This window comes from Monopterus albus, unplaced genomic scaffold, assembly GCF_001952655.1.
Source record: "Monopterus albus unplaced genomic scaffold, M_albus_1.0 scaffold176.1, whole genome shotgun sequence".
Lineage (NCBI taxonomy): Eukaryota > Metazoa > Chordata > Actinopteri > Synbranchiformes > Synbranchidae > Monopterus > Monopterus albus.
This window is the reverse complement of record NW_018128056.1, coordinates 481706-508119: the sequence shown is the minus strand read 5'-3', so window position 1 is coordinate 508119 and position 26414 is coordinate 481706. Positions and strand designations below refer to the sequence as shown.

General features: G+C 42.7%; 1 protein-coding gene across 7 annotated transcripts in view; it reads left to right on the top strand.

The window, feature by feature from the left end:
• The first annotated feature begins 2122 nt into the window (after positions 1-2122).
• Positions 2123-26414, top strand: part of tnika (TRAF2 and NCK interacting kinase a) — a 59427-nt gene continuing 35135 nt past the window's right edge. For all 7 annotated transcript variants that reach the window (XM_020616599.1, XM_020616598.1, XM_020616595.1 and 4 more), the window contains exons 1-3: positions 2123-2414; positions 10993-11058; positions 25180-25236. In XM_020616599.1, the coding sequence (XP_020472255.1) occupies positions 2358-2414; positions 10993-11058; positions 25180-25236 (180 nt within the window). In that variant the 5' untranslated portion in view covers positions 2123-2357. The remainder of the gene's footprint in view (positions 2415-10992; positions 11059-25179; positions 25237-26414) is intronic.

The window sequence follows — 26414 nt, the reverse complement described above, 5'->3', positions numbered from 1 at the left end:
CTCAACAGATGGTGCTAGCATCTTAAAAATAGAGTCTGTATACAGTAGTTGAGCCTTCCGGATGGTTTTCTCAGTCCTATAGTGGTAGGTAGCTCTGTATTAAGTGCACAAACAATGTAAACAATGAAAATAAAAACATGGAGCTAATGCCACAGGTGATGATAGAGTCTGAAACTGCTTGTTACGTTCCCTGTTAGCTGGCAGTTTCTTAATAGAAGAGAACTTCCTATGGATTCTGTGGCAACTGGCTTACATGTATTTTGTATACAGTATGTGAATGCATGGACTCCACGTTGCCTAATTTGTCTCTGTCAGAGTAACACGTTTGACCATAAACCCCCTTGGATGTGAGGAATCACTCCTTTGGAATCCTCTGTTCACTTATGCAACAAACGCATGAAATGTTACAGTAAATAATTGGTCAGATTCTCACTAGGGTTATGAAACGGTTGGAAATCAACAACGTAAATGGTTTTATTTGGCAAAGATCTCTGATTAAAGTGTAATAATCCTTTTCATATCTACATCACACACCCAACACACACACTTTTTTTGGAAATAAGAACAGGAAATTGACAAATGTTAAGTGAACGGTTGGGACATTATGCCACTTGTTTCGACAAAGATTAAAAAAAAAAATCCAAACTTTTAATTTTCAGTGTTTTTTGTCCTGATTATATTTATCAGTGTTTTATCTATGGAATATAAATCATCAGTTTAAACATTTTTTAATGTATGGTGTGGATGTATGAATCTTTGTGGATTTGTAATTAAGTCTTTGTTTCTTTATCATTGCCATCAAACACCGGTTCTGTTCTGTTAGCTCTGTACCACTGCTGGTCTCACTTTCCTCTGTTTACTGTATGTACAATACCTTTTTTTGTATAGTTAAACGTATTTCTAATTTCTGTCTGTTCATTTAACAAAGTATATCTCGTAAATTAAATGGCTAACAAATAAAACTGTCTTTGGAAACCTGACCTGTACATTTTGAACAAGTAACAGGAGTCCTGCTTTACAAACCGGGAGTTTAGAGTTTCAAAAGTGAGCTCGGAAGAAAGGCTGTGAAATGTTGGATCTAATGTTTCTGGATTTAAAAGTCCAAGGCTGGAACAGGTGCTCATTTCCTTCACTTAAGTAAAAACAATATCACAATGTAAAACTACTCTATTACAAAAGACCTGCGTTAGAAACCTTTACTAACAAATGTGACATAAAATGCTCATTATGTTATGTAGTAGAATGACTCTCATTATCATTCAACTTTGACAATGTGGAAAAGCAGAGCACCTTTTTAAAGGAGCGCCTGCCGGTCGAGACATTATTATTATTATTATTACAATTAGTGTTTTATTGTAGTATCGTTACTAATACAGCAGCAGTTTATTCATGTGGCTTTTAATTGTTTGAATTGCTGTTAGGCAATCCATAGTAATCAAAGTATAGTTTATTAATTCTGAATCTTCAGTAATTATAGCTGTCAAAAAATCTAGTAATTAGTAGAAATATTTCCCTCCCTGAAATGAAGTTTAAAATGAAAAGCCATATAGTCAGCAGTAGAATATTCCTATTGAAGAAGGAAAATAACGTCCTGCCTCAAAAGTGTATTTAAGTACAGAGCAGGAGTAAATTACTTTTGTGTAGTGTACTGGACCTCAAGGATTTTGTCCACCCCATGAATTGTTAGCATGTGGAAATTCACTTGGAACTGCTGTTAAGGGAAATATCTCGAGATTTTTGTATTATTATTTGTAATGTTATTTGATTTATTAGGAATAAATTAAACAAAGCCAACCTGAACGACTGGTGTTTTAGATTTTTTCAGCAAAAAAAGAGAAAGGCCTATATCCTTTTAATAAAGTAGAATATAACATACTAGATTAATTTAACATCATTTAATACAAAGGCACAACGTACCATAAAGAAAAAGTTTGGGACTCCCTGCTGCCTGGCCAAAGCTCGCCCAGTGACAGGCGTGGCTTGCCGAGGCATTGCTCCACGCCCCTCCGCCCCCCTGTATATCTGTCACAGCAGGGGCTCCAACACAAGCAGTAGCTGAAAACCTCTCTTCACCTTTTTCTGTATCGTCTATCTCGCTGACATGGACCTGGAGGTAGACGCTCTCGCTTCCCATCCGCGACGCGTTTGCGCTCTAGCCGTGCGCTCCCGGTGGAATCACGTCGCGCTTGCTGACCAGAAGGGGACTCTTGTTATTTTGTCGGTCGCTGAGACGTCACAGTGTTGGAGAGAACGAGGGAACAGTAGAGACTGAGCAGCAGAGAAGACCACACGGTCGTGACAGCAAAGGCCGTTCCGGGATATCGGGCAACTGAGAGCCGCTTATTTTGTCCTCCATCATGGCAAGTGACTCTCCAGCTCGGAGTCTGGACGAAATCGACCTGTCCGCTTTGCGGGTAAGAAGATTTTTCACATTTCTAAATTGTGGCTTCATCTTAAACAAACGGATGTGTGTGAGCTGTGCTTGGTGCGTTCCGCCTTCTCCTTGCACCCGACAGCATTCCCTGAATAGCAGCCGGCAGGAGCAGAGGAGGCTGCAAGAGGCGGACGTGTGGGAGACGGCAGCCAGACCGCCACAGTGTGTCAAATCATAGATCCAGACCGCCACAGTGGGTCAGATCATAGATCCAGACCTCGACAGTGTGTCAAATCATAGATCCAGACCATAGATCCAGACCTCGTCATAGATCCAGACCGCCACAGTGTGTCAAATCATAGATCCAGACCGCCACAGTGGGTCAGATCATAGATCCAGACCTCGACAGTGTGTCAAATCATAGATCCAGACCGTCACAGTGGGTCAGATCATAGATCCAGACCGCCACAGTGTGTCAAATCATAGATCCAGACCTCGACAGTGTGTCAGATCATAGATCCGTTCGTATTTAGATATTAAACACCAGCTGGCTCTCACATCTTAAGCCTTATCTTCATTCAAGTCAGTAACAGGAAGGTTTAATGTGTGTGTGATGCTGAACTGAGGTTGTGGCTTTTGCTGGTGGGTCTGTGTGTCTTTCTTGTCAGTCTTTTCCCCTGGGCCAGTTTGTTACAACATTGATTCACATAGAAGTGGAATTTAACTTGGTTCTCTTGCACACCACTGATTCCCCAGGCTTGTGTGTTACACATTGAACCATACACTGCTCCTTGATTTGACGACCAGAATGTTATTTATCCAGAATCCCCCCCACCAATGTATGTGTGAGTGCCAACCTACCTGTGGTCACTGTAGGCTGCTCTACGTCAAAGCTGAACCCCTTCACCCTGCAATAGCCAGTTCTTTTGTTCATCCAGTGTGTGCTGCAAACCACACATTGACAGACACACAAACAACCTCCTGCACTTGTGTTTATGCACGGATACCCATGCTTTCACTTTGTTGGGCATGGCACGTGTGTTTCTAATATGTGGATGGCTGTCAAGCTAATAATCGGCTCCACACAAGTAAGAAAAAGGGCTTCAGCTAAAGATGTGCACTGCTCTGAGAAACCAGTCCCCGTCCCGTACACACATATACGATGCAGCTGTTGTCTGCCTGCCTGTATTTACCTGTCTCCTCGTCTGTTTGACTGTGCCCGCATGTCCATTTTTATACAACTCACTGTGTCTGTCTTTTCCTGTCTCTTTCTCTCATCACACCAGTTTGTTTCTTCTTCATTCGGTCATCTGATCTACCGCATGCTGTTCCTCCTTTTTCTATCAGTTTTATTGCCTGCATCTTGTCTGACTGACTGAATGCAGCTCCCTGTCTCTCCGCCAGCTGTTCTGTCTCTTAGCATTATCACTCTCTGCCCACAACCCTGCCCTGCCTGCATGAAGAGTAATGTTCACAAGGGAGGGGAAGTGTTGACAACAAACGCTAGTTTTCAGCACCTAGAATGTTTTCGCCAGTCAAAGGTAGGATGGAAGAGGAGAACATGAAAGATAAGAGGAGAGGGAGAAGGAGACAGACACAACAAGGAGAAAAAGAAAGAGGAAGGATGTGTTTGTGCACAGTCCATGCATGATGTCAAGTGTGTGTCTCAAACTGTGACTGTGGCAGCTACAAGGATACAAGCATCATATAGCTTCAATCAGTAGACCAGAACAGATGATATTTTAAACCTTAAAGCTCCTAAAGGGGGGAGCTAAGCGCTTAAATCTGGATGCTAACAGATTAAGGCTTTACTGGCACGAGCCTTCTTAATGGGAGGGCCAGTGTAACTAGCTGCTCTGCGTACTTGCCTTTCTCTACTCTCTCACCTGCAGCACAATTTCCAGGGAAATGTTTCCCACAGCAACAAAAACTCTCCAGGTAAATGAGGATTACCAGAGAAATCACAGAAGGAAAGCAGGATTATTTCCTCAGCATGTCTGGACAGGACCTGTCTATTGCCCCCCTCCCTCCCACACATACACACACTCACACTCACACACAAACCACTGTACTAGGCAAGACAGGAAGTAGGTCAGCTGGCTCTGACGAGATGTGCTGGGGGGGTGGGCGATTTTGATACTGGCACTGGTGATGATGGGAGATTGTGATTTTGCGGGAGGTGGGGGGTGGGGCTTGCTCTTGTACTCCGCTGCTTTTAAGCCCACTGACCATCACACACACACACACACACACACACACACACACACATAGTGATACAAAGAGACAGGCAGAACTGTGTGGGAAGTCGAGTGGAGAGAAAAGTAGCTTTTCATGTTTGCTGTCTCTGCACTTTTCTCCTTTTCTCTCCATCTTTCTGTTTATCTTTCCCTCATTACTTATGCCGTGTGGGGTCTCTGTGACATTTGCTGGTGCCTGGCATCAACCCCGTCAGCACCTGTATAGATGCAGCATGTTCCACTCGATTGGGAAAGCGCAGAGATGTCACCACTGCTTCCTGTTTTGACATGACTCACAATGACAGCCAAAACACCAAGTGGTGTCATAAAGTGTGGAGTTTCTTTTGTACAGACAGCGGTTTTTAACCAAAGTGATACACAGGTCAGAGGCGTCAGGAGCACGGGTTCATCCAGTCAGCTGACCGACACAACAGATGGTAAACCAGCAGGACGTCTAGTCTCAGCACCACACACACACAAGCATGCGTGCACTGGAAGTAGACAAATGTGCTGTGCAGGGACTCAGGTGTGAGATCTATGATGAAGGAGAGAGAGCAGGTGAGGATAGAGGGATGGTGACACGGTCAGAGAAAGTCAGTGGGAAAGACATGGACGAACAGAGCAGGATCAATGGAGTCAGACAGAAACCAAGTGTGTGGAGACTTAGCAAGACTGAGAGAGCAGAGGAAGAAGAAGAAAGCGACAGAAGCTGAGCTCGGGCTAAATGTGGAGATGTGACCAGTGACTAAAGTAGCACAAGGCAAAGACCAGTCTCCAAATCTCCTCCCTCTCTCCCTCTCCATCCCTGTCGCTCAGTAAGGCCACATTCCTCAGCCCCACAGCACAGACACCATAGTAACGGGGCCACATCAGTGCCCAAGGCTTACACAGAGCTTATTCATGAATAGTCTATATACTGTATGGCAGTCTGTTGCTGAGAAATGCTCCTCTCCCTCCCACCCTCCTTTCCACTCTGCTTGCTTGTAGTTGACCTGGGATCCTCTGGATTCTAGCTTTTTGCTGTAAAACCTTGTTTCTGCATGTTTTGATGACATTTAGGGATATAAACACGTCTGTTTCCTCTCAGTCTAACACAAAGCACGTCACACTTGATCTGAAGTGCTCGAAGGGATCATGTGCATGTTAACAAGCCCATAGTAGGAGGTGAATCCCTCCGTCGTGTGTGACTCGCATGGTGCAGGGCAGGAGGAAGGATGGATCGTAACGCAGTATAGGCAAAAAGTGAATGATGAGGGGGATGGAGGGAGAGATGACAGAAAAGGTGTGAGATGTCTGGCAGAGACGGATGGAAGGCAAGAGGCGAGGAACCGATGGGTTCGTTAGAGCCACAGAACAAACGCTGTGGTGCGAATCGTCTTTGTCGGGCTGTAAATCTGTGATTAAGAGTTGGCTCCTGTTAATGTACTATACATGTCTGGGTGAGGTGTACTGGGAATTAGGCTTTCACAGCATCTTCTTGTAAAAGCAAGCCATATAGTGAGCCATGTAGTTAAGTGTAAGTGGTTTTATAAGAGGCAGAGCTGGCCCCAGCGTGACACCTATCATCTTCTTAGGGTCTCTAATTCACTCTGCCTCACTTCTGTGTAATTCACTTTCTATATGTCTGCTGCACATAAACATATTCTTAAGATACGCAGGTGGCCTACATCAACAGGAGGAGAAAACGGGAGACTCACTCCTGTTTTTATTACCTTCAGTAGCATTTCTATGGCTTTTTTTTGTGACATGGCTGATTTAGACATTCAGAACTGATGTAAACGTATAAAGTCAAACTGGTTTAAACAAGAAGAATCCATTCACTGATCAGCAGGTGTGCCTTTGTTTACTCAGCTTTTAAGTTTTTGTCCTTCAGCTGAAGCACTTAACTTTAATAAGTTATCTGGAAAAATGTAGGACCGGCAACACGGATGCTCCCTCCTTATACAAATATCAGTCTGTGTTTTGGGTATGAATCGAAGTTTTCACAATGACTCAGGAAGTTGAGTGTTAGCCAGCAGCAAGCAAACAAACAAAAGCGGCTGGTAATCTCAAGTGCTTTTCAGAATTTGGCAAGTGACAGTAGATTAATCATTACAAACATTAACTGCTCCGCTTCCTCAATCAGCAGCATGTCTTTAGTTGTGAATCTGAGAAGGAAGCCATGAGGGGACATTAGTTACGTTAGGGTACATGCATGATCATGAGCTTTACTGGGGAAAAGTCGTGTAATGAAATATTTTAAGGAAATGCTTATGTATTATGGTCAGTCTAGAATCTCTGAATGTGCTTCGCTGATCACATTAAATGTGTTCACATCTCTGTGTGTAGCGGCAATCAGATGACCTGAGATGTGTGAAAGGTGTTCTGGTGTCAGGGTTAAGCACAGAGCAATGATTAACTTCTGGTTAGATTAAGAGTTGAGGTTAGGAATGTAGTGGAGCCAATTAAGGTTAGGGTTAGTCATGAAAGGCTTCACACGCTGTAAAGTGGCTTTCACAAGAACTGTAGCCCTGCACCCCAAAACCTGTTATTTCTGAGGGCCTGCTCATGGACCCTATAGCCCCCGCTTGGAGATAAAAGTGGCTTTAGTTCTGCGTCGCTCTCAGTGTCTCTGTGCCCAGAGTCGATCCTAGTTCATCAATGACCAGAACCCAAAGCCATCCATGACCAATGAATGTAATGCTTTGGATATGTTATGTTCCTCCTCATACTTGTAGGTAAGTGGTAAGTGAAGTCATGCAAATCATGTCCTATGTTAAAGATGTGTATTATATTACACACTGTTGCATGAAAAGCCTTGTAAAGCCAGGTTTTAAAAACAATGTTTTCATAGAAATGGATGGAAGGTGCATTCCTTTGTTGGTTTGGAAAATTCTCAGATGTCTGGTCTGCTATGAAACAATTTCGAAAGCCACTGGATAAAGCAAAAAAATCTGCCCAGTCATCAAATTTAAAAAGTAAATCACTTCTCAAATGTTGATATTTTTGCAATATGACGTGTGTGTGTGTGTGTGTGTGTGTGTGTGTGTGTGTGTGTGGTTACCTCACATCTCACATAGCTGATCTTCATTCTTGCTTATCTCAGCACTTTTACTAGTGTCTTAGAAGGTATAAATAATGTGTTACTGTTACTCAACTATCACACATACACGCACTCGCACTGTGATTCACTGGCCACCAATGAGTCCATGTGGCAGTCATGTGACTTTGGCAAACTCTCAGCATGAACACGAAATGAGAAAAAGGGAAGGGGGTAAAATTGCTCCAGTCATAGGGAATTCTAAACTGCAGACGCTCAAATGTGCATGCATGCGCACACACAAGCAGACATGCTGACAAAGTCTGGCGCGTGCTGAGTACTCATTCTGCAAGTGGCCTATAAAATATGAATGATATGGCGCTATATTTTTATCAGCAAGCCTGAGGACATGTATGAACTGCAGCAGCAAAAACACTCCTGTCTCTAGCCACAGCACTCACTCTCTGAATGGCGTGTGTGGGCAAAATGAAAGCTCCGCATGCATGCACTCCATCATACAGTGTGTCTTCCTGTGCTTGTGGTTCTTTTATGCATATGCATTTACAGCATGAGCCTCTGTGTGTGTGTGTGTGTGTGTATCGCTTTTTTATTTTATCAGAATTTTTCTGTTGTATAAAACCAGAAAGATAAAGAAAGTACATTAGTCTTGGGAGTTGCTATCAGAACTTTGTATGCAGTCCTGAGAGTAAATTCTCACAGCTGCCAAACACACACAGACACTTTTAGAGAGAGAAAAAGGAAGCGAGGGCAGGAAGAATTTACCTGCATAAGCTGATAGTAAAGCGAACAGTCGCACTGCTTGCAGAATGCTGCTGTCTGCACTGTTGAAAACAGCTTGCAGTATGTCTCCAACCGTCTTTCGCACGTACACATGCGTTTAGTTAGGCACACACTCTTCATTTTGTGCCCACTCATACTCATTAGGACATTTGAACACTGGCCCTTGTGTAGGAGTGTGCTTTTGGCACAGTGTTTGAGTGTGTGTGGTTATGAGAGTGTAAGAGAGCGATACAGCAGGAGGATGTACTTGAGACAGAGTGCGAGAGAATGCGTTTGTCTGCATTTGTGTGTGTGTGTGTGTGTGTGTGTGTGTCTGCAGCAAACAACAGAAAAAGAAAGGTGAAAAATGAGAGGAAAAGGAAGGAGCGAGCGAACAAAAGCACAAGTCTCTGTCTTCAGAAACAGCTGACAGGTTGGCAGGTCTGCTGAGACCTGCAGAAACAAACATATAGAGACAAAGAGAGGGGGGGGAGAAACTGGGGGGAGAGAAGGAGGGACAGTTGTGAAAGAACAGAAGTTAATCTTTATAAAAATACGCATGCAGACATCTTGTGCATACTCTTACATAAACTTACAAAGTTGTTGTTTTTCATTTGGCCTTCAGTCTTGTATCATTTTCTTCTCTGTGTAGTGTAGATGTGCATGTTATGCCAACAATGTTAACTGAAAGTTCAGCGGAAATTTCACAGACATGGTATGAAAGAGAGGCACAGAAAGTGAGAAAAAGAAAGCAAAGAAGAGTGATAAAAAGGACAGGCTGTGAACAAAAGATGCAGCAGAGAAAAGCGCTGAGGTTAGAGAAGAGAGACGGGATGGAAATAGACCGTGCGTGTGGCTTTTCAGAACGTTTTATTGAGGGGAATTATCTGTGAAAAAGCAGGTGTTGTGCTATAGTGTCTGCTTTGCACCGGTCCCTGTGCAAATCTATACTATTGTTTATTTCAATCAGCGAAGTCTCTAGCTTTGCTCACACGTGGAGATTTGTATATTTTTTTTAAACATATTTTTGGGCTTGTCCTTTAGATGATATTCCAGAGCCGTTTTCCAAATAAAAAAAGTGGTGAAAAATGATAAAATTACTTGGGATGCTCATGTTTTTTAGCTAACCCAAAAGAATTGCCTCTAAGTTCAAGGGACTCCCCATTAAAAGCAGTTTATAGTATAATGAGATAGAGCCACATCACACCAGAAAACCACACTCTTGATTGTACTTGAGCATTTACAGTGCTGATACTACACAATTAACCAACATTGTGGGTGTGAATGTCTTGAGCAAATTAGGTCCCAAGACTGGCTATACGCACTTCTTGCAGCAAGAATGAGGCATACAATTTGAAGAGTTGATGGTGAAACAAAATGTATGATGGTGTGTAACATTTACAAAACTTTTATTGGGGTGGATGCACAGGGATACAAAGCTGGCAAAAAGGCCTCAATGTTTCTGGGACACTGCTGGAATAAGATGAGCATTAGAAAAAAAAGTCTTGTCCCGGACTCCATCGGGAATGAAGAAGAGGAAGAGAGAATGTGTAGAAAAACAAGTGAGAGAGACATGGATTGACTTTAGCTGGTTGGAGAACAGAAGCTGGTGGAGGAGAGTGTGTGAAAGACAGGCAGGAGGAAGGAAGAGGGCGAATACCAACTATTGTTGGAACACCGTAGCAACACATGGCATAGAGGAAGGGGACGGTGTTTGTGTGTGCACAGGGGTCAGTGGGTTTTATGTTCTGTTCGAGCTCCTTGTCAGAGATGCACTAAGTTCTGTGTTGGCAACCCAGCGACTGTGGGCTTTTATTAGCTAGTCTGGACACAAGCCTGAAACAATCCAGGACTGCATTTCAAACCAGCCTACGTTATCAACACCCAGATAGCTGCAATAGCAAGACATCAACACTGCCTGGTTAGAGGTCCAGCTCCCACTGCTGCTAAAAATGCAAGAGTCCACTGTTGTAAGATGGACATCAAGATTGTGCAGCTAAGCTAGCATGCTGACATGCTAACATGCTCACAAAGACAGTTACCATGCTGATATTTAGCAGTTGTAATGTTTACCAACTTCTTTTTAGTGTGTTAGCGCAAAGGACAACTGAGGCTGCTGGGAATGTCAAATTTTTTCTGGTATGGGACAAATTACAACTCTGACTTGATGTTGATGCTATAAGAGTTCTTATAATGCCAAGTTGGGAGTTTCACAAAAATAGCAAAGGTCAGCATTCTGCTGGCATTAAAGGAACAGTCACTGCATTGTCAAAATCATCATTAGGACTCATTTTCTGGGGATGAATGTCTGTACAAAATTCCATATGAATCCATCAGTGTGGACCAGAGCATTGCACCGATTGATCGACCTGCTGACAATACCATCTGTAGACATGAAGGGTTTTGTCATGCGTGTGATTATTTTCTACATCAGATTCAATATACACTATTTGTTGCATTATAAAATATTTTAACATTCTGAAGATTTTGTTAATATTATTTTGAGCTGAATATATGAATGTATGCTTCTATTGGCCCTGTTTATCTTAACAATCCCTCTATGTTTCCTCTGATTTTACTAGGATCCGGCTGGCATCTTTGAACTGGTTGAGCTGGTGGGAAATGGCACCTATGGACAGGTGTACAAGGTAAGATACTTGTTTAAACAGGTGTTGATACACATTAGACTACCATTCTGATATCTTGCTCCCCTATCTTGTATGGAATAAAGAATAGAAATGTGCCCTGTGACTGAAGGAAACAGTCAGAAGGAAGCCGCGCACAAACTTGAGAGAAATGGAGCAAATGTGAGACTTAACTGCAGAGAGAGGAAGCAGAATCTGGGGCATATTCAAGTGCTTTTTGGAGACTCTGCATTACTCATTTTCTTCTTTCTCTCTTTGTCCCTACTGTATTTACATCAGTTTCTTTGTGAGGGTTTGGGGAAGTGTTTGGTGCTTGGTCTGACGCTGTGTCACAACTGTGGTTTGAGGTTTTTGCTGTCAGCTGGACTGACGTGGTCCCTGCTGTCATTTAAACACTATCTCACTGTCCATGTCACTGTCGCGTGATGTTCTCAGAGTGCCCACTTCCTTTTCCTGATGCTGTTCCCTTATTCTGTCATTGTGCAGGATGTGGCACCAGCCTGGGGCACTTTGTCAAATCCCCTCTAGCTAGAATAAACATATATTTTTTTAATATATGTGGCAGTGTGGACATGTGAAGGCCCCTTGAGTGCATGTGTTTTTGCGTGTGAGACAGTGTGTCTAATGGAGAGAGTCAAGGTCAGGTGGTGATGGAGAGGAGCTGCTCTTACAGCTGATTGGACCAGATGAAAGGTCACGCAGAGGTTGAACATGCTTCTCCGTGCTTCTAAATATAAGCTGACGTCCGTGTGTGTGTGTGTGTGTGTGTGGACATGTTTTTCCTGCTACGTGGGGACTTCTTCCTGACTCCATACCAACTCATGAGGACCCATTTCACGGTGGGGACCTAAATTGAGGTCCCCATGGGCAAGAAATTGAATTTTAGGGTGGCAACATGGTTTAGGGTTAGGTTAAGGTTGGGGTCAGGGTTAGGGTTAGGCAAGTAGTGGTTCTGGTTAAGGTTAGGGTTAGTCTACAGGAAATGCATGTAAGTCAATGTAAAGTCCCCATGGACTACGAAACATAAACTTTGTGTGTGTGTGTGTGTGTGTGTGAGTGTGTGTGTGTGTGAGAGACGGTGTAAGGGACAAAAGTGAGGAAAAACACAAAAGGGACAGAGCAGCAGAGCTATGTGTATTCATTTATTGCTGACTCTGCTGTGTTGGTGAAAGTCACAGCTCATTTATTGGCTGACATTCAGCCAGTCTGTTCCTATACATTACTAATGCCTATGGCAACAGCACCAGTCTGTTGGGTCTGAACCCATATAGCTGTGGGACATTAATATTAAGTGGACTTCCTACTGAAGTTTATTTCTATGACTGCTGTTGGAAGATGGCTCCAAAAAGTTTTATGTTGTAGTGTTGGACTATTTGCTTTTAGAGATTCCCTTAGGTGCTAAATAAAGACAAAACACATTAACAATTATACTAATTCAAAACTTCATAGGTGTAAATTATACTGTAAAATAAAACATTCAAGCTGAAATGATAGAAAAACACTAAGCTGCAATTATTTTGATACTAATAATAGTAAGGAAAGTGTGAAACATTCCATAGTCATTTGGCTGTGAGCATTTGCTTCCTTTGTCATATGTTTCAGACAAAACAAGCAATTTTAAGATGCCATCTTGAGCTGCAGGACAGCAACATGTGATAGATTGATGAATTTTTTAAACAATTTATAGACTAAATGAGAAAATACAGTAGTCACTATATTAATCAATAATGAAAAGTATTGTTAATTGCAGCCCTAATACACTATTTCAATTTAAAGTAAAGGTACAAACAGCAGAAAACATGTTTAAAATGCTTTGTAGTGGTTATTTTCAAAAAACTGTTCCTTCAGTGTGTATGAAGGCCACGATATGCTAACCCCTGGACATTAGAATAAAGCTTAACCTCTCATACTAAGGTGGCATATTTGAAACATGTTAAAGCTCCAAACACTGCTTAGGGTTTTATGATGGAGATATTCACTCAATCCTGCGATGGACTGGCGACCTGTCCAGGGTGTACCCCGCCTCTCACCCGCAGCTGGCTGGGATTGGCTCCAGCCCCCCGTGACCCCGTTTGGGACTAAGCGGTTTAGAAAATGGGTGGATGGATATTCACTCAATAATTAACTACCATGAACCTGCAAACAGAGTCCCCTGCAGACCTCCATCTTTCATGTTATTAATTTAGGATAAGACTGCCTGCCTATCATATGCACACACACCTGCACTTTCTCTTTTCGGGGATGTGCGTCTTACTTCCCTTTTCTCTATGACGAAGATATGTACATACTGTATGTAAATTGGAAAAGATTGAACTCGTACATACAGATAGGGAACAGAGTCACTTGAGCAAAAAGGCCATGTATTGCAAGTTCCTCACGCGGTTGAGGTCCCTTGTCTACGGCGAGCCGCCTGAGGAGGATCAACTTCATGTGAGCAGGTGAATCTCTCTCTGAAATGATAAATTGACCTTCAGCCTGGTGGGTATAAGTGAACTGGAACGGCTCTCTCCGAATCACTTTTAGACACTTGCTATATCAGAAACATAACAAGGAAAATACAGTAGTGTATATATAGTAGACTGTAGTATCCCCAGTCGGGATCAATGAATCCTTGTCAGTGTGCTGTGGAGTGAACACAGGTGGAGTTTTTTCTTAGATTAGAGTCAGACAGGCTGTAAACATGATTTTACTCCTTAGGATTCCATAAATAAATTCAGTTTGCTCAGTTTTGCTCTGATGTTTCTGTGATCATAGACTGCAAGTTAACAAGTTGTGCCTGGATATTTTCCTTCACACCAGTGTTTGCTGCAGCAGTTTAAAACCTGAGAAGCACCAGGATATATACCCAACCTACACGGGTGTGTTATTGTCCAATTTTATTGTGAAATTTACGTAGATTATTTGTATGCGTTATCAAATAAAATTGTCCTAACTGCGAATTTACTTTTTCTCATTTCACTGAAATTAAAACGCTAATTTCTGTGGACAGACAAATTTAGGCTACCTCTGGGCTTACTGAAACTTTAATGAGCCTGTCAGATGGAATGAAAAATGCACCAGTTAAAATCTAAACACAGCTACATTTCATTTAACAGAAATACATATAAACATGACAAAACAATGCACCAATAATGAAAAAAGTGTTCTCAGATCAGATACCGCATCTGCTCTTTCTGCGGTAAGACCATGACGACATTCTGCTGCAGTAATCTTTATTCTGTGTATTATGTGTAATGGAGCCACAGTAGAGGCGTGAAGGTTTATGTGTAACCATGCATGCATCCTTTAGCATGTGTGATAGTAATAGCCAGAACAGCGTTTTATGTTTTAGGTGACGGTGGGCCAGTAATGTGCCATGCAGCTGCAGTTCTGAGTCTGGGTGCAGGAGATAACAGGTTTATCAACAATTCCATGAGCCCATCTAGTTAAATGATACAGATCTAGTCCTCACTGCTCTGTCCTCTCTCTCTTTCCACCCCTCTCTCGTTTCTTCCCATGCACTTAAAATCACATCTCAATTAGAAAAAAATGGCTTGAAGCAATACGGGTTCTGTTCTGTTGCAGTTTCCTGGTGTGCAAAAAATAGCTCAGTCAAGAGTGGTGGTGAGTTTGACTTCTCCTTTTCTGTTTTCTTGTTTTCCTTCCTCTGTCTCCTCACCCCCCTCACTTCTTCGTCCCTCTCCTCTGAATATTTCTCTTATCAATATGTAATCACATTTTTTTTGGGTTGAAATTTCCCTGGTGAGCTGTACTTACGGGATCAGCCTGTGCCTGCAGTATGTGTGTGTATATATAGCTTCTACTGGCTGCTCTAAAAGGGCCATAAATAAAGAACATGGATAATGCTGAATAATTAAACACATTCTCTCGCCACTTGCCTCCTTCTCTATCTTCCCCATTGCTCTCTCTGTTTCCTTCTTTAGCTCTTCTTCTCTCTCTTGCACACCAAGTGTTGTCACCCTCTTTCTCATCATCTACCTCTCCATCGCTCCCTCGTCAGTATTTCCTTCCTTTATTTCCTCCACTCTCATCTCTCCAGCCCTCCCTCCTTCCTATGTTCTCTCTTTTTTTAATCATGCTTCTGTTTCTCAGCTGTCTCTCTCTTCTTCCTTTTCTCCCTCTGCCTGTGAATGTTTGATGGGGCTTATGGTATTTGCAGTTCTTCCATTGGAGGAAGCGCTCCCTGCCGCATACGGTGCCACAGCAGAGGCAGGAAGTGGGAGCCATCAGTGGCCGGTCATTGGCCAAAACACTCATCGACTGACTGACAGGTCAGCTTATAAACTGACAGACTTATTGATCAGCTAATTGATTAATCACAGCTCCTAGTCATTCTGGCGGCAGAAATCATTTTTCCTTTTGATGGATGCAAGGACAAGTTGATGGGGTAACTAATCATATCTCGGCCACAAGAACACAAACGCAGCACAGATGCACATATTCGCCCAAGCACACAACCACATGAACGATGACGCATTCGGCCCTTCGTCTTATCAACTGCCTCTTTGGCTTTGGCAACGGCAAAACATTTCCGGTGTTTGTGTGGGTTTGTCAGTGTGAATCTGTGTGTTTGAGTGTGTGCTTCACATACTGTCTTTCCATAACTCTGATGTCTCCATGCAGCAAAGGAGTAGGAGAAAGATGAGGAACAAAGGCATTTTCTCTGTCTGATGACAGAACACATCCACTCTGCTCCTCCTTGGGCAAAGTGCTCCACACACTCTTTAAAAATTCACCAGGCGCTCTGACACATGGGCACACACAGTAGAGCTAAAGCAGTGGTCGAGAAACTGGGCCGTGTGGGCTTTTATATGCTCACCCACTGAGACAGCGACTTTGTTCGAAAGCAGCTGTGTGGTTCCCATTTACTGCGCTGGTGTGTTTGTCTATGCATGTCTGTAGCCAAGGCTTTAAAGGGTCATGTATGTGGTGACATGCCCTCATGTTACAGTGTGTGTTTGTTTCATGTAGTCAGGAGTGAAGGTGGTGTGTTTGTTTGTGTTGAAGTCTTCTTATCATGGCCTCTCTGTTGTCCTTAACATCGCTGAGCAGATGAAGCCACACACCAAACTGAGACGTGTGCACTTACAACCTGTAATGATAAGTTTGCTACTGTGGCAATCCAGGGTGTCGGGATGAAAAATAAACAGATGGTATTTACATTAGGATTACAGGACAAAGAAATGTTTCATTTCATTAACCGGTCACTTCTCTCTCTCTCTTCTTCTGTCTCTTTATCATTTGTGCTTCCTGTTTTCCACCCCAGCCCACCTCTCTGCCATCTCCCTCCTCTGCCCTCTTAAGAACTGAATAAAACTTCAAAGTTGTTATTTTATCTCCTGTATCTTCTGGAAGTCACGCTGCAAAGGACAATGGGAGATTTTTCTCTCTGCACGCCTGCCGCAGCAGCGCCTCCACCACACACACAAATTAGCACTCAAACGCAGCCATACACACCTCAGAGACGCAGCATGAAGTGTGAAAGCCTGGTATAAAAGACTCCAGAAAGGATGGAAGATAGAGTCACTTCATTTATTCTTGTTTGTTTGATGTCCTAAACTCCTCCAGCTAGTGTTTCATCACAGGAAGGAAGATCAAGCAAGCATGCATAATAGAGCCTGTATCTCTTTGACAGATGATATAAAAATATGTAATGTTATTTTCTACTTTGCACATACATTTAGATTTTTTTTTTTTACTAAAATTTTTTTTACTTTAAGCATTCTACTGTAATTCATTTGATTATAAAGTCCTCCATAACTCACTCAGTAAACTCCAGATGGATTATGATCTATATTACCAACACGAGCAAGACTAAAGCCTTGTCAGCATGTCTGTCACTAATTTTAGTTGATTAATCAATTAATTGTAAATTCTATAATACAATAACCATTACAGGCTCCCTGAGCCCAAGGTGATGCCGTCAGATTGCTTACTGTGTCCAGTCAGCCATACTTTCCATACAAGGGGAGAACATTACTTATTCCCAGGCTAGTCATGCTCATTGTATCAGTAAATGATAAGGGGCTGACATATGTAGAGAACCTAGTGGTATATGGTAACAGTGCTAATGGAGATGTGGTCAGAAGATCTGAGCTGGGAGTGTCTGCAGGCTGTAGGGCTCGGATATGGTTTGTGTTTATATACAGTACTGCATGTGTGTACAGTGAGTGGATGTGCGTGTGTGTTTGTCTGTTGCAGTACAGAGTACACATCCCTGGTGTAGAGGCATTGCTGCAGTTGTTTACAGTTTGACACTGTGTCATTGCACCGCTCTGCTGCTGTATTTTTGTTGTATAGCATGCACACATACTCGCGCACACACACACACTTCGCTTTGGAGCCCTTATGAGTGAACCGTGACTGAGGTGGATGTTGCTTGCTACTCTGGGAAGAGCAGATGTGCTCGTTCTGCCCACACACACACCCACTAACACCTGGCAGTGTGTTCACTAGTCTACATCCTCTCTCCGTTTTCCCCAAGGCCACACACCCCACTTACCCACAATGCACTCCTGTCTCACAGACTAGGGTCAATTAGCCATGGCTGTCAATAACAATCTCACTCTCTTAGTGTGTCTTTCTGTCTTTACTGTATGTTTTCTAGTCTCATCCTGTAGTGTGTACTGTAAAGATAGATTTAGCCAAGGCTTTTCTTTCCCCCATGGTGTGAACTGCACCCCATCAGTAGTTAAATCAATATCATACAATACCAGCCCAGACTTTCTCCATTATCTTTCATTCCCTTTTTCCTCTCCTTTCTCTGACTAATGTATTTTCACAGCCTTTAACTCCTCACTTTTGTTTTGTATCCCTGCTCTCCATCATCTGAGCAACATCTTCTATTCATCTCTTCAGTCCTTCTCTGTGTCCTCGCTCAGCTGTGTCTTTCTCTTTTTTCAGCCTATCTCTCTCTCATCTCCAGTCTGAACGGTAAATCAGCTCGATTGTTCGTTTGACCTCCAGAGCATGATGCTAATGTGCTGAACCTGCCGCTTTGCCTCTTCACCGCAGCTCTCCTCCTCCTCCTCCTCCTTAGTGTTCCCTTGCTCGTGCACACTGTTTTGTTTCTTTCTGCCTCTGAAGACTGAAAACATCTAGATTTTAGAGTTGGATTTGTAATGAGAAATAAGTGGGTGAGTCAAGAGCTATGTGAATGAAGTAGTCTTAGTAGCATGAGTTACCCAGTGTAAATGAGACTCAATGAGGAAGTACAGTAATCATTTTGAGGAGGGATTACACAACTTCAAGCTAAAAAGACAACGTTATTGGACACTGTCTATGTTTATAAGAGCGGTGAGCTTCTGTTTCAGTTCATCTGGGTCAGCCTCAAACGCTTTCCCATAATTAAAGCATTGTTGCACATGTTCATGATTGTTGTTTATTCTAACTCATCAAAAGCTGTATTAGAATGAGGACAAGCTTTTAATGTTTTTGCGTATGATGATGATGATGATGATGTTGATTATGTGTACTAAGACCCCTATATCCTCTTTACATTTCTGGCTTTAAACTAAATCATATTTCTTGTCATATAATAATCGACAGCTCTGTGTAGGCGCCCTGTCTCTCTGCTTCCAAGCACATTCACACCACCATAGGGAGTGACAGATGTGCTTTGTTGATTATGATCATACTTTGTGTATTTGCAGACCTCTCTTTCTCTTACTTAAAGATTGATCAATGCACCAAAGCCTTTCTCTGACTCCAGATTAGATCTGTTTCACATATATTCACGGACTGTCGGCTTGTTAATTACCATGTTGTGTTGTGGGCAGGCAGGTTAATGAGCAGCTACTATATTTCAGACTGCTGACAAATTGTTGTTTTCAGGATTTAGGTGATGACAACGGTTCATTCAAAGTTGAATCCGCATGCGCTGTCTGTTGCAGATCATTGCACTCATCTTTCTTTTTCTTTCTTTCATCATCTCTCTCTTGACAACTTTGTTCTCCCACAAACTCTGTCCCCCTCATTTTCACTAGCTCGTGCTATATCCCTGTAAATCTCTTCCTGTCTCAATCTGTCTCTCTCCTCTCTGCCTTTCTCTTGTGAGTGTGAGAGTAGCCTCAGGGTGCTTCTATATTTCCTGGGTAGTGCAGTAGTAGATTGAAATGGAGGCCTTTGTCACTCTTATTTACTGCCTCACTGATTCCACAACAGCGTGTGCGAGTGTGCATCTCTGAGTGTGTGCTCGTCTGTGTGTGTGCGAGCACGTGTGAATGCAGAATGATTGCAGGTGTTTGAACTGCAGTGAGGTGTGTCTGGGAGTATTGCCTCCTTATTTCTTTGGACCTCTTCGAGCAGAACTGTGTTTGTAACATTTGTTAGCTGAAAGTAGCTTGAATCCTGCACCGCAGCTCCAGTACCTGCTGCTGAGCATGCTGGGACTGGAAGCTTAAAGACTACAGAACCAGTTGGTGTTTATGACAGACTGAAACACTGGTTATCCTAAATCCTTCAGAGCTAACACAGCTGAACTCCAGTTTGGTGTGTGTGACAGCAATGGGCATGGACTCGTATAAAGTGAAAGCCCACGGGCGCATCCCATAACCCACATCTTATCTATGAAACTGTTACCATGCTGACAGGCCCTATGCCAGGAGGCCATACTTGGATGGCATTCAGTTAATTCTTGCCTGTGTGGGTGGATTACTATGACAGATTATATGGTGTGACCCATTTCGTTATTTTTATTTATTTATTTATTTTTTTACTAAGAGTTGCCAATGTGGTCCTAGTTTGGTCTTCTGCTCATCCACTCCCTCGTTTCTCAGTCACTTCTTTTTCCTCTCCCTCCCTCTGTCCTTTCCTCACCTCACATATTATTTTAAAAACCAACTCTCTCATATCGGGACTATTCCTTGTTATGCCCTGTCATTTCCCTTTTTTTGTGTGTCTGTATACGTGTATGTTTTAGGGCCATGACACACCAAGCTGAAGGTTGGCTGTCAGCCACCGTCAGCCCGTTGGTGAGCGTCTGTCGGAGCTTGTCTTCCCGGTGTGTTTTGCACCGTTGGCACTAATCACACCCTGTCAGTGACTTTTCGACCAATTTGACATATCGAATCGGCGTTGGGCTTTTGGGTCGTATCAGTGAGAGAGACCACTCTGATTGGCTGTTTAGCTTAGCGTGCACGAGAAGAGAAATGTTCAGGAAACCCCCCTCAGCCTGCTGCTGTAGTTTCTATGATTTTGCCTATTTAGTGCGGTTTCTCCTTGTGTTTTTGTCTGTGTGGCCTCCTGACTTCTTCCACAACCAAAGGACCAAGGGCTGAGAACACCAGGGTCATTTGCAACTTTTTATCAGACATATTCTCAATTAAAATCAGGTGTAAACTGCAGTGCCATTGGAACAACAGCTGCTTTGTTTATAGCTTTATTTCCACAGTCTAGCCCTTCTTCTTTCCCTTTCTAAATGGCGACCAGATGCCGCCACCTGATGGTAGGGGGAGTTGGTCTGTGCAGTGTTTTTTTCAACCCGACTGGCCCAGACAAAGGCGACAGGAGGTGATGCAACAGTCGGCCTTCGAAGGTGCTAGTTCATTCACACCAGCTTGGTGTGTCTCTGCTCTAGGTGTCTGACCAGTCAAGACTGTTGCTAGGCTACAAAAGGAAGTGTCCTGCATAGTAAATGTGTCTGAGGGTGGGGCGAGTCCGTATAATTGACTTTGCAAGGACATAGATGCACATACAACAAATAAAATACACAGACAGGGAGAAGCCCTGGGTGTCATAATATTCACCAGCAGGTTGTGTTAAGGGAGGTTGGTCTCGCCTAACTGAGGCTGAAAAAGGATGAAGAGATGCTTCCATCTGCAGCCTGTGGTGTTTGTGTGTATCTGTTCCCTTCAGCATTCAGTTCCATATAGCAAGAGCAAAATCGTAAGAGTCATTACATACAGACACACAATCTCCTTTTCTTCATCCCAAGACACATACTGTACGTACTCACACATCAGGTTCTTCATAGGCTGCATGTGCTTTACTCATGTTTTACTGTCACTTGACAGGTGCAATTAATCATCATTATGTGTTGATGATAATTACTGCAGTAGATGTACTTTGTGTCAGCTTGAAACCTCCCTCATGCTGCACATGGAAGGAGACGGATGAGATGAAAAATGATACGGCGCCATGTTATTGTTCATACAGTTATGGTTATGAACTTAAATAGACAACATGAGTAGCTATGAATTATAACAAGATTAGTTGCAAAATTGGAAAATACCTAAGCATGATAAGCTTTTCTTGTAAGTCCCTCGAACATGTTATTTGTACTGATGCCGAAATGATTAGTCAGTTGATGGAAAATTCATTGTAAGCAGCATGGATAAACGATTCATTAATTACCTGAATACCCCTGGGCTTTAGACAAGAGCAACTTGTCATGGAGCATGTTAGGAACATGTGAGAAACGTTTACAATAATATGTTTTGGACAGTTTACAGGCTAATTGGTTTATTGAGAAAGTAATCGCCAAATTTAGGATTGAAATAATTAAATAAATATTGGCTGAAAGCTTTTGTGTGTAGACGCATATAGGATGTGTTTGTTTTGCTCTGCAGAGACACTCAGGCCCACATCAGTGCACTGCGGTTTGCAGAAGGCGCTAGATGCATTAGCAGAGGCAAAGTGAAAGGTTTGCAGGGAATCCATGGTTTGTGTCAGATTTGTTTGTCAAGCTCAAAGCTGAATGCGGTTTCATCACCATTGACGTTCAACTCTATCGTGTTCGCAGGACCCACTTTTCACAGGCCGCAGGTCTGAGCTGTGCAGCATGAGAGAGAATACAATAGGTAACGAGTGACAGGAAAAGGAAAGTAAGTGAGATGTTTAGAATAAAGGAGAAATAATGAAAGGCATGAAAAGAAGATTGTGAGAAGTTAAGAGGTTTAGATAATGAGAGAAAGAATCGGACGAATAGGAGAGAGAGGCAGAGGAGGAGAGCAAAACTGTAGATCTAGGTCAGAGAGGCAAAACAGTCAACAAACAAGTGGAGGAAGGGATGAACAGGCCTCATTCTGAATGGGACAGATCAGAAGGAGAGTTCTTTAATTATTTCATTACCGGTGTTTGTTTTGTTTTTATTAAACAGTATGATCATTTTGGAGAATGTCTCTGATGTAGCCAATTTATAGTAGATGTTCTCTCAAGTTCCCAACCTCTTTAAATTGCTTCTTTTGTGTGAGCAGCAGTCCAAAATCCAAATGACTTGAACCTGCAATGGTATGAAACGGAGGAAAAATAAGAAATCCTCACATTTGGGAAACTGGTATCAGCAGTTACTTGTCATTTTAGCATTGCCTTGATGAAACAAGATGGTTTTAGCACTAACCATTTTATTATTTTTCACATGGTTTTGATTTTGTCGTTACGGTTTATGTATTATCATCATAACTGCTTTGGAAATACAATATTAGTTCATATTCATAAACCCAAGGCCTGCCAAACAGTTTGAGTTTGCAAATAAATGAACAGAGAGAGGACACAAAAGAGCTGAGATTAAGATGAAGTGCCCGTGCTAATTTCTTTTTGCTCTTCCTTTCACACTTGGTCCTTTAATAAGGCTGGGTGGCATTACTGCTCCAGGAGGGGAGGAGAGATGGAGGGAGGTTGTCAGGTGGCTCAGAGTAATGAATCTTTATCCAGCTTTGATGATATGCACGTCTAATATCTACTTGACACATCCTCTTTTGCTCTCTTGGTCACTCTACAACCCCCATAGTCATTCTTCCTTCTTCATGACTCTGTGTGGGTGTTTGTAAGAGTACTTCTGTCTGTGAGAGTAGTGGGGGAAAAAGTCTTCTTGTATTTTGTGTGCATGTGTGAGAGAGAGAGAGTTGCTGGCTTTATAAGTGGCTGTAATTCCTTTGTTGGTGTCCAGCAAAGCCAGTCCTTGTACTTGTGGAATTGGGGGTCTGATCCTAATGAGAAATCCCTGTTCAATCTTTCTAGCTCTTTTACTCTCACAGAATCTAGAATGGGTGTGTGTGAGTGTGTGCGCGTGTGTGTGGCCTTGTTTATATATTCTCGTGGGGACACTGGGAGCTTTGCGGTGAACAGAAGTCACTTGTGGGCACTGGAGGCTGGGCCCCACGACTAATTTGTCGAACTATACAAAAAGGACAGGGTGTAACGTTAGCACAAGGGTTGGCTTTGGTTAAGTGTTAGGGTAAGGGTTAAGGATAAGGTAAGTAGTGGTTCTGTTTAAGGTTAGAGCAAGTCTCCTGGAAATTAATGTAAGTCTATGTACAAACTCTGTAAGTGACAGCTGTAAGTGTGTGCGTGTGCGTGTGTGTGTGTGAGTGTGTGTGTGTGGCACAGAGGTGCTTAGTTTGCAGCATGCAGTGCTGGATTGTGACACACAGAGCTATCATATTAAAACCCTAACTTTCTTTTTAGGAATAAGTGAGCAAGTTTAGATGTTTTTGTCTTTTAATGAGAAATTTAACTCATGGCTTTGAATCCCTCTCATTCGGAGGCATCAGCTGATGTTAACATATTGCCAGTCATCTTCTGGGAACCAACCAAATGTACTGGTCTTTTCCTACTTGCAGTTCTGAAATGTTTCCTCAAATGAAACAAGTTGTGGTGTTTTATAAAACGATGGGAATGATCTTCGGCCTGAAACAGTCTTCAATTTGGAATTTGACACCACAGTTTTACAGACCTACACAATAGTGAATAAAAACAATATTTGGCCCTAACTGAGATTTAATCATATTGTTATTTGACCACTGGCCAGTGTTGCTTCTTTGTCAATTGTCAGTGTAAAGGAACAATTGAGCTGCCTACATTATTTCACATTTAATAACTGTATATATCGAATAGCGTCCAATGACTCACAAGCTATTAATCAAGCAAAGTGAGTCTTGGTAGGCCTTTGGGTATAGTTGATCAGTTAAAACGACATAAAAATAGAATGTGAAGCGGTGAGAAAGACTGATGACCAGCGGCAGGGTGCAGAAACTGTAAACTCAAGCCTGCAAATGAATTGCCAAAGCAATAAAACCACCAAGTTTTAGCCATAACGCGGCTCTGCGCTCACTGTTCCTACCCTCTGTTTTGGCTGTAGTGCTCACAATCAGAACAGCTCTTTGATTAAAGCCCTCAGGAGGCAATTTAGAGCCAGACCCTTAATGCCATCTGGTTTATGACAATTCCACCAGGAAAACACTCCTGCTCTTGTTTGGTGTATTTGTTTGTGTGTGTTTTTGCTTGTTTGTGCCATGGCTGCTAAGCTGTTCCGCTCAGACTGTAACATGCTAATCTGCGGAGTCCAGACAGGTGGAAAAGCTGTCAATGGTTTTACCGTCTCTAGCCCTATTAGCTTCATTAGCTAATCTCAGCCACAGATGATATGTTGCAAACAAACCACTTGCCCCTCAGCTTCCAGTCCCTTGACTTTGAACTCCTCCAGGCATCTGCCTAGCCTCAGTGTTATGTAACAGAGTCTGTGGATTGGTCTCTCTCTCTCTCTCTCTCTCTCTCTCTCTCTTCTTGATCTCTCAGACACTCTCAAGTATGTTTTTTCTGAGCCACGCTCATTTTCAGAGGCACACTGACAGACTGGACGAGTCACGCTGTGACTTACAGTTGAATACGAGTAGTGTCTTGTCCTCGATTTGAATCATGTCGGTGACACCATAATTCCTCTTGCTCTCAGCTCTGACCTGCTTAAAGCCTGCAAGCTTTAATTTTGATGTGAAAGCTTCTTGGGCATTCTCATGCAGAACTGAAATGTTTGACTTTTACCTGCAATAACTTGCCTTGGGGTTAAATATGTACTGTAGGTATCAATTATTTTGGCAGATTCCTGCCCAGGGTTATGGATTTTGGTTGTCGGTTGACTTTACAGTATGTTTACATTTAGATGGCAGATATGAACAGACTTTGTATTTAAGGGCAAAACTTATCTCAGAAACTATTTTAACTTTTTAAAAGTCATGGAAACAGACTGTATTTGCCAGTGAGTGGCTTGTTTATTGTACATTCCTGAATGCAGTGTAATGTACATTTGTGCTGCATTTTCATTTCTTGAGCAAACGCACATTTTTCCTCTCCTTTGGTTTTGGTCTCCTTGTGTCTCAGTCTCTCCCTCTCCTTTCCTCCTTCCACCAGGGTCGCCATATTAAGACAGGGCATCTGGCAGCCATCAAGGTCATGGATGTCACTGGGGTAAGACACACACACACTTGCTCTTGTGCACACGCTTACCCCCACACAGCAAATCATCTCAAGTGATTATACCACTGTTGACTATGTCATCTAATTATGAGCGATGAGTCAGTGCTGGCATATGTGGTGTGTGTGTGTGTGTGTGTGTGTGTGTGTGTGTGTGTGTGTGTGTGTGTGTGTGTGTGTGTGTGTGTGCAAGTGCATTTGTACGTGATGTGGCAGAGAGGAAATGAGGACAGGCCTATTGCCATGGTAATATTAGCTAGTGGTATTAGGACAGCAGTGTGGTCTCAGGCGTGTCTGTGAAGCAGGAGGGAATCTCAGCTATATTTAGAGATCCTCTCACCCTATGCCTCCCTGTCAGCACTGAGCTGCCAGCAGAACAATGAAGGTCTGCAGGAATGAAGCACAAAGGAACTAATGAATGAATGAACAGGAACATGAATGAATGAATAAGGTAATGAATATATGCAGGAAGGAAGATAAATGAATCAACAAGAATGCGGGAATAAATAAATGAAGCTGTCTGAATAAATCTGCTTAAAAACAATAAAAATGAATGCCTGTATTAATTAATGATTGAAAATTAAATGAAGGGCAAACACATTATTAATAACTGAATGAGCTGCTACTGTACAAATCAGCTGAGCTCTAAATTGAAGTAATCAGGGCATAATTTCCTGTGGTTGTGGTGAATGAATAAGAAATTACATTTTTAAGTAACCAACTGGCACCATAACAACTTGTCGCAGACAGCTGCTTTTGGCTTTGTGGCAGTAACCCTTTAAAATGAGAGTAATTAAAAAGTAATGCTGTCGTTGTGGATAATTCAGAGCCCAGCTGCGTGCTTTGCAACAACAGGTTTCAGAATTTAAATGCATTAAAAATGCAAATCTATCAGCAACTTTGCTCTATCACCATCCTATTAAGATGTTTGGGGAGTGGGTGGGGGGGTCACAAATGGAGGTCGTGGTTTAATGTCTGCTGATCTTTCATCGGTTCTGTTCATTATTTTTATGGACAGAATTTCTAGGCGCAGCCAGGGGCCGGAGGGAGTCCAGTTTGGGGACCACAGGATCTCGTCTCTGCTTTTTGCAGACGACGTTGTCCTGTTGGCCTCCACATCGAGACGAGCCAGCTGAGGTGGTTCGGGCATCTGTTTCGGATGCCTCCTGGGC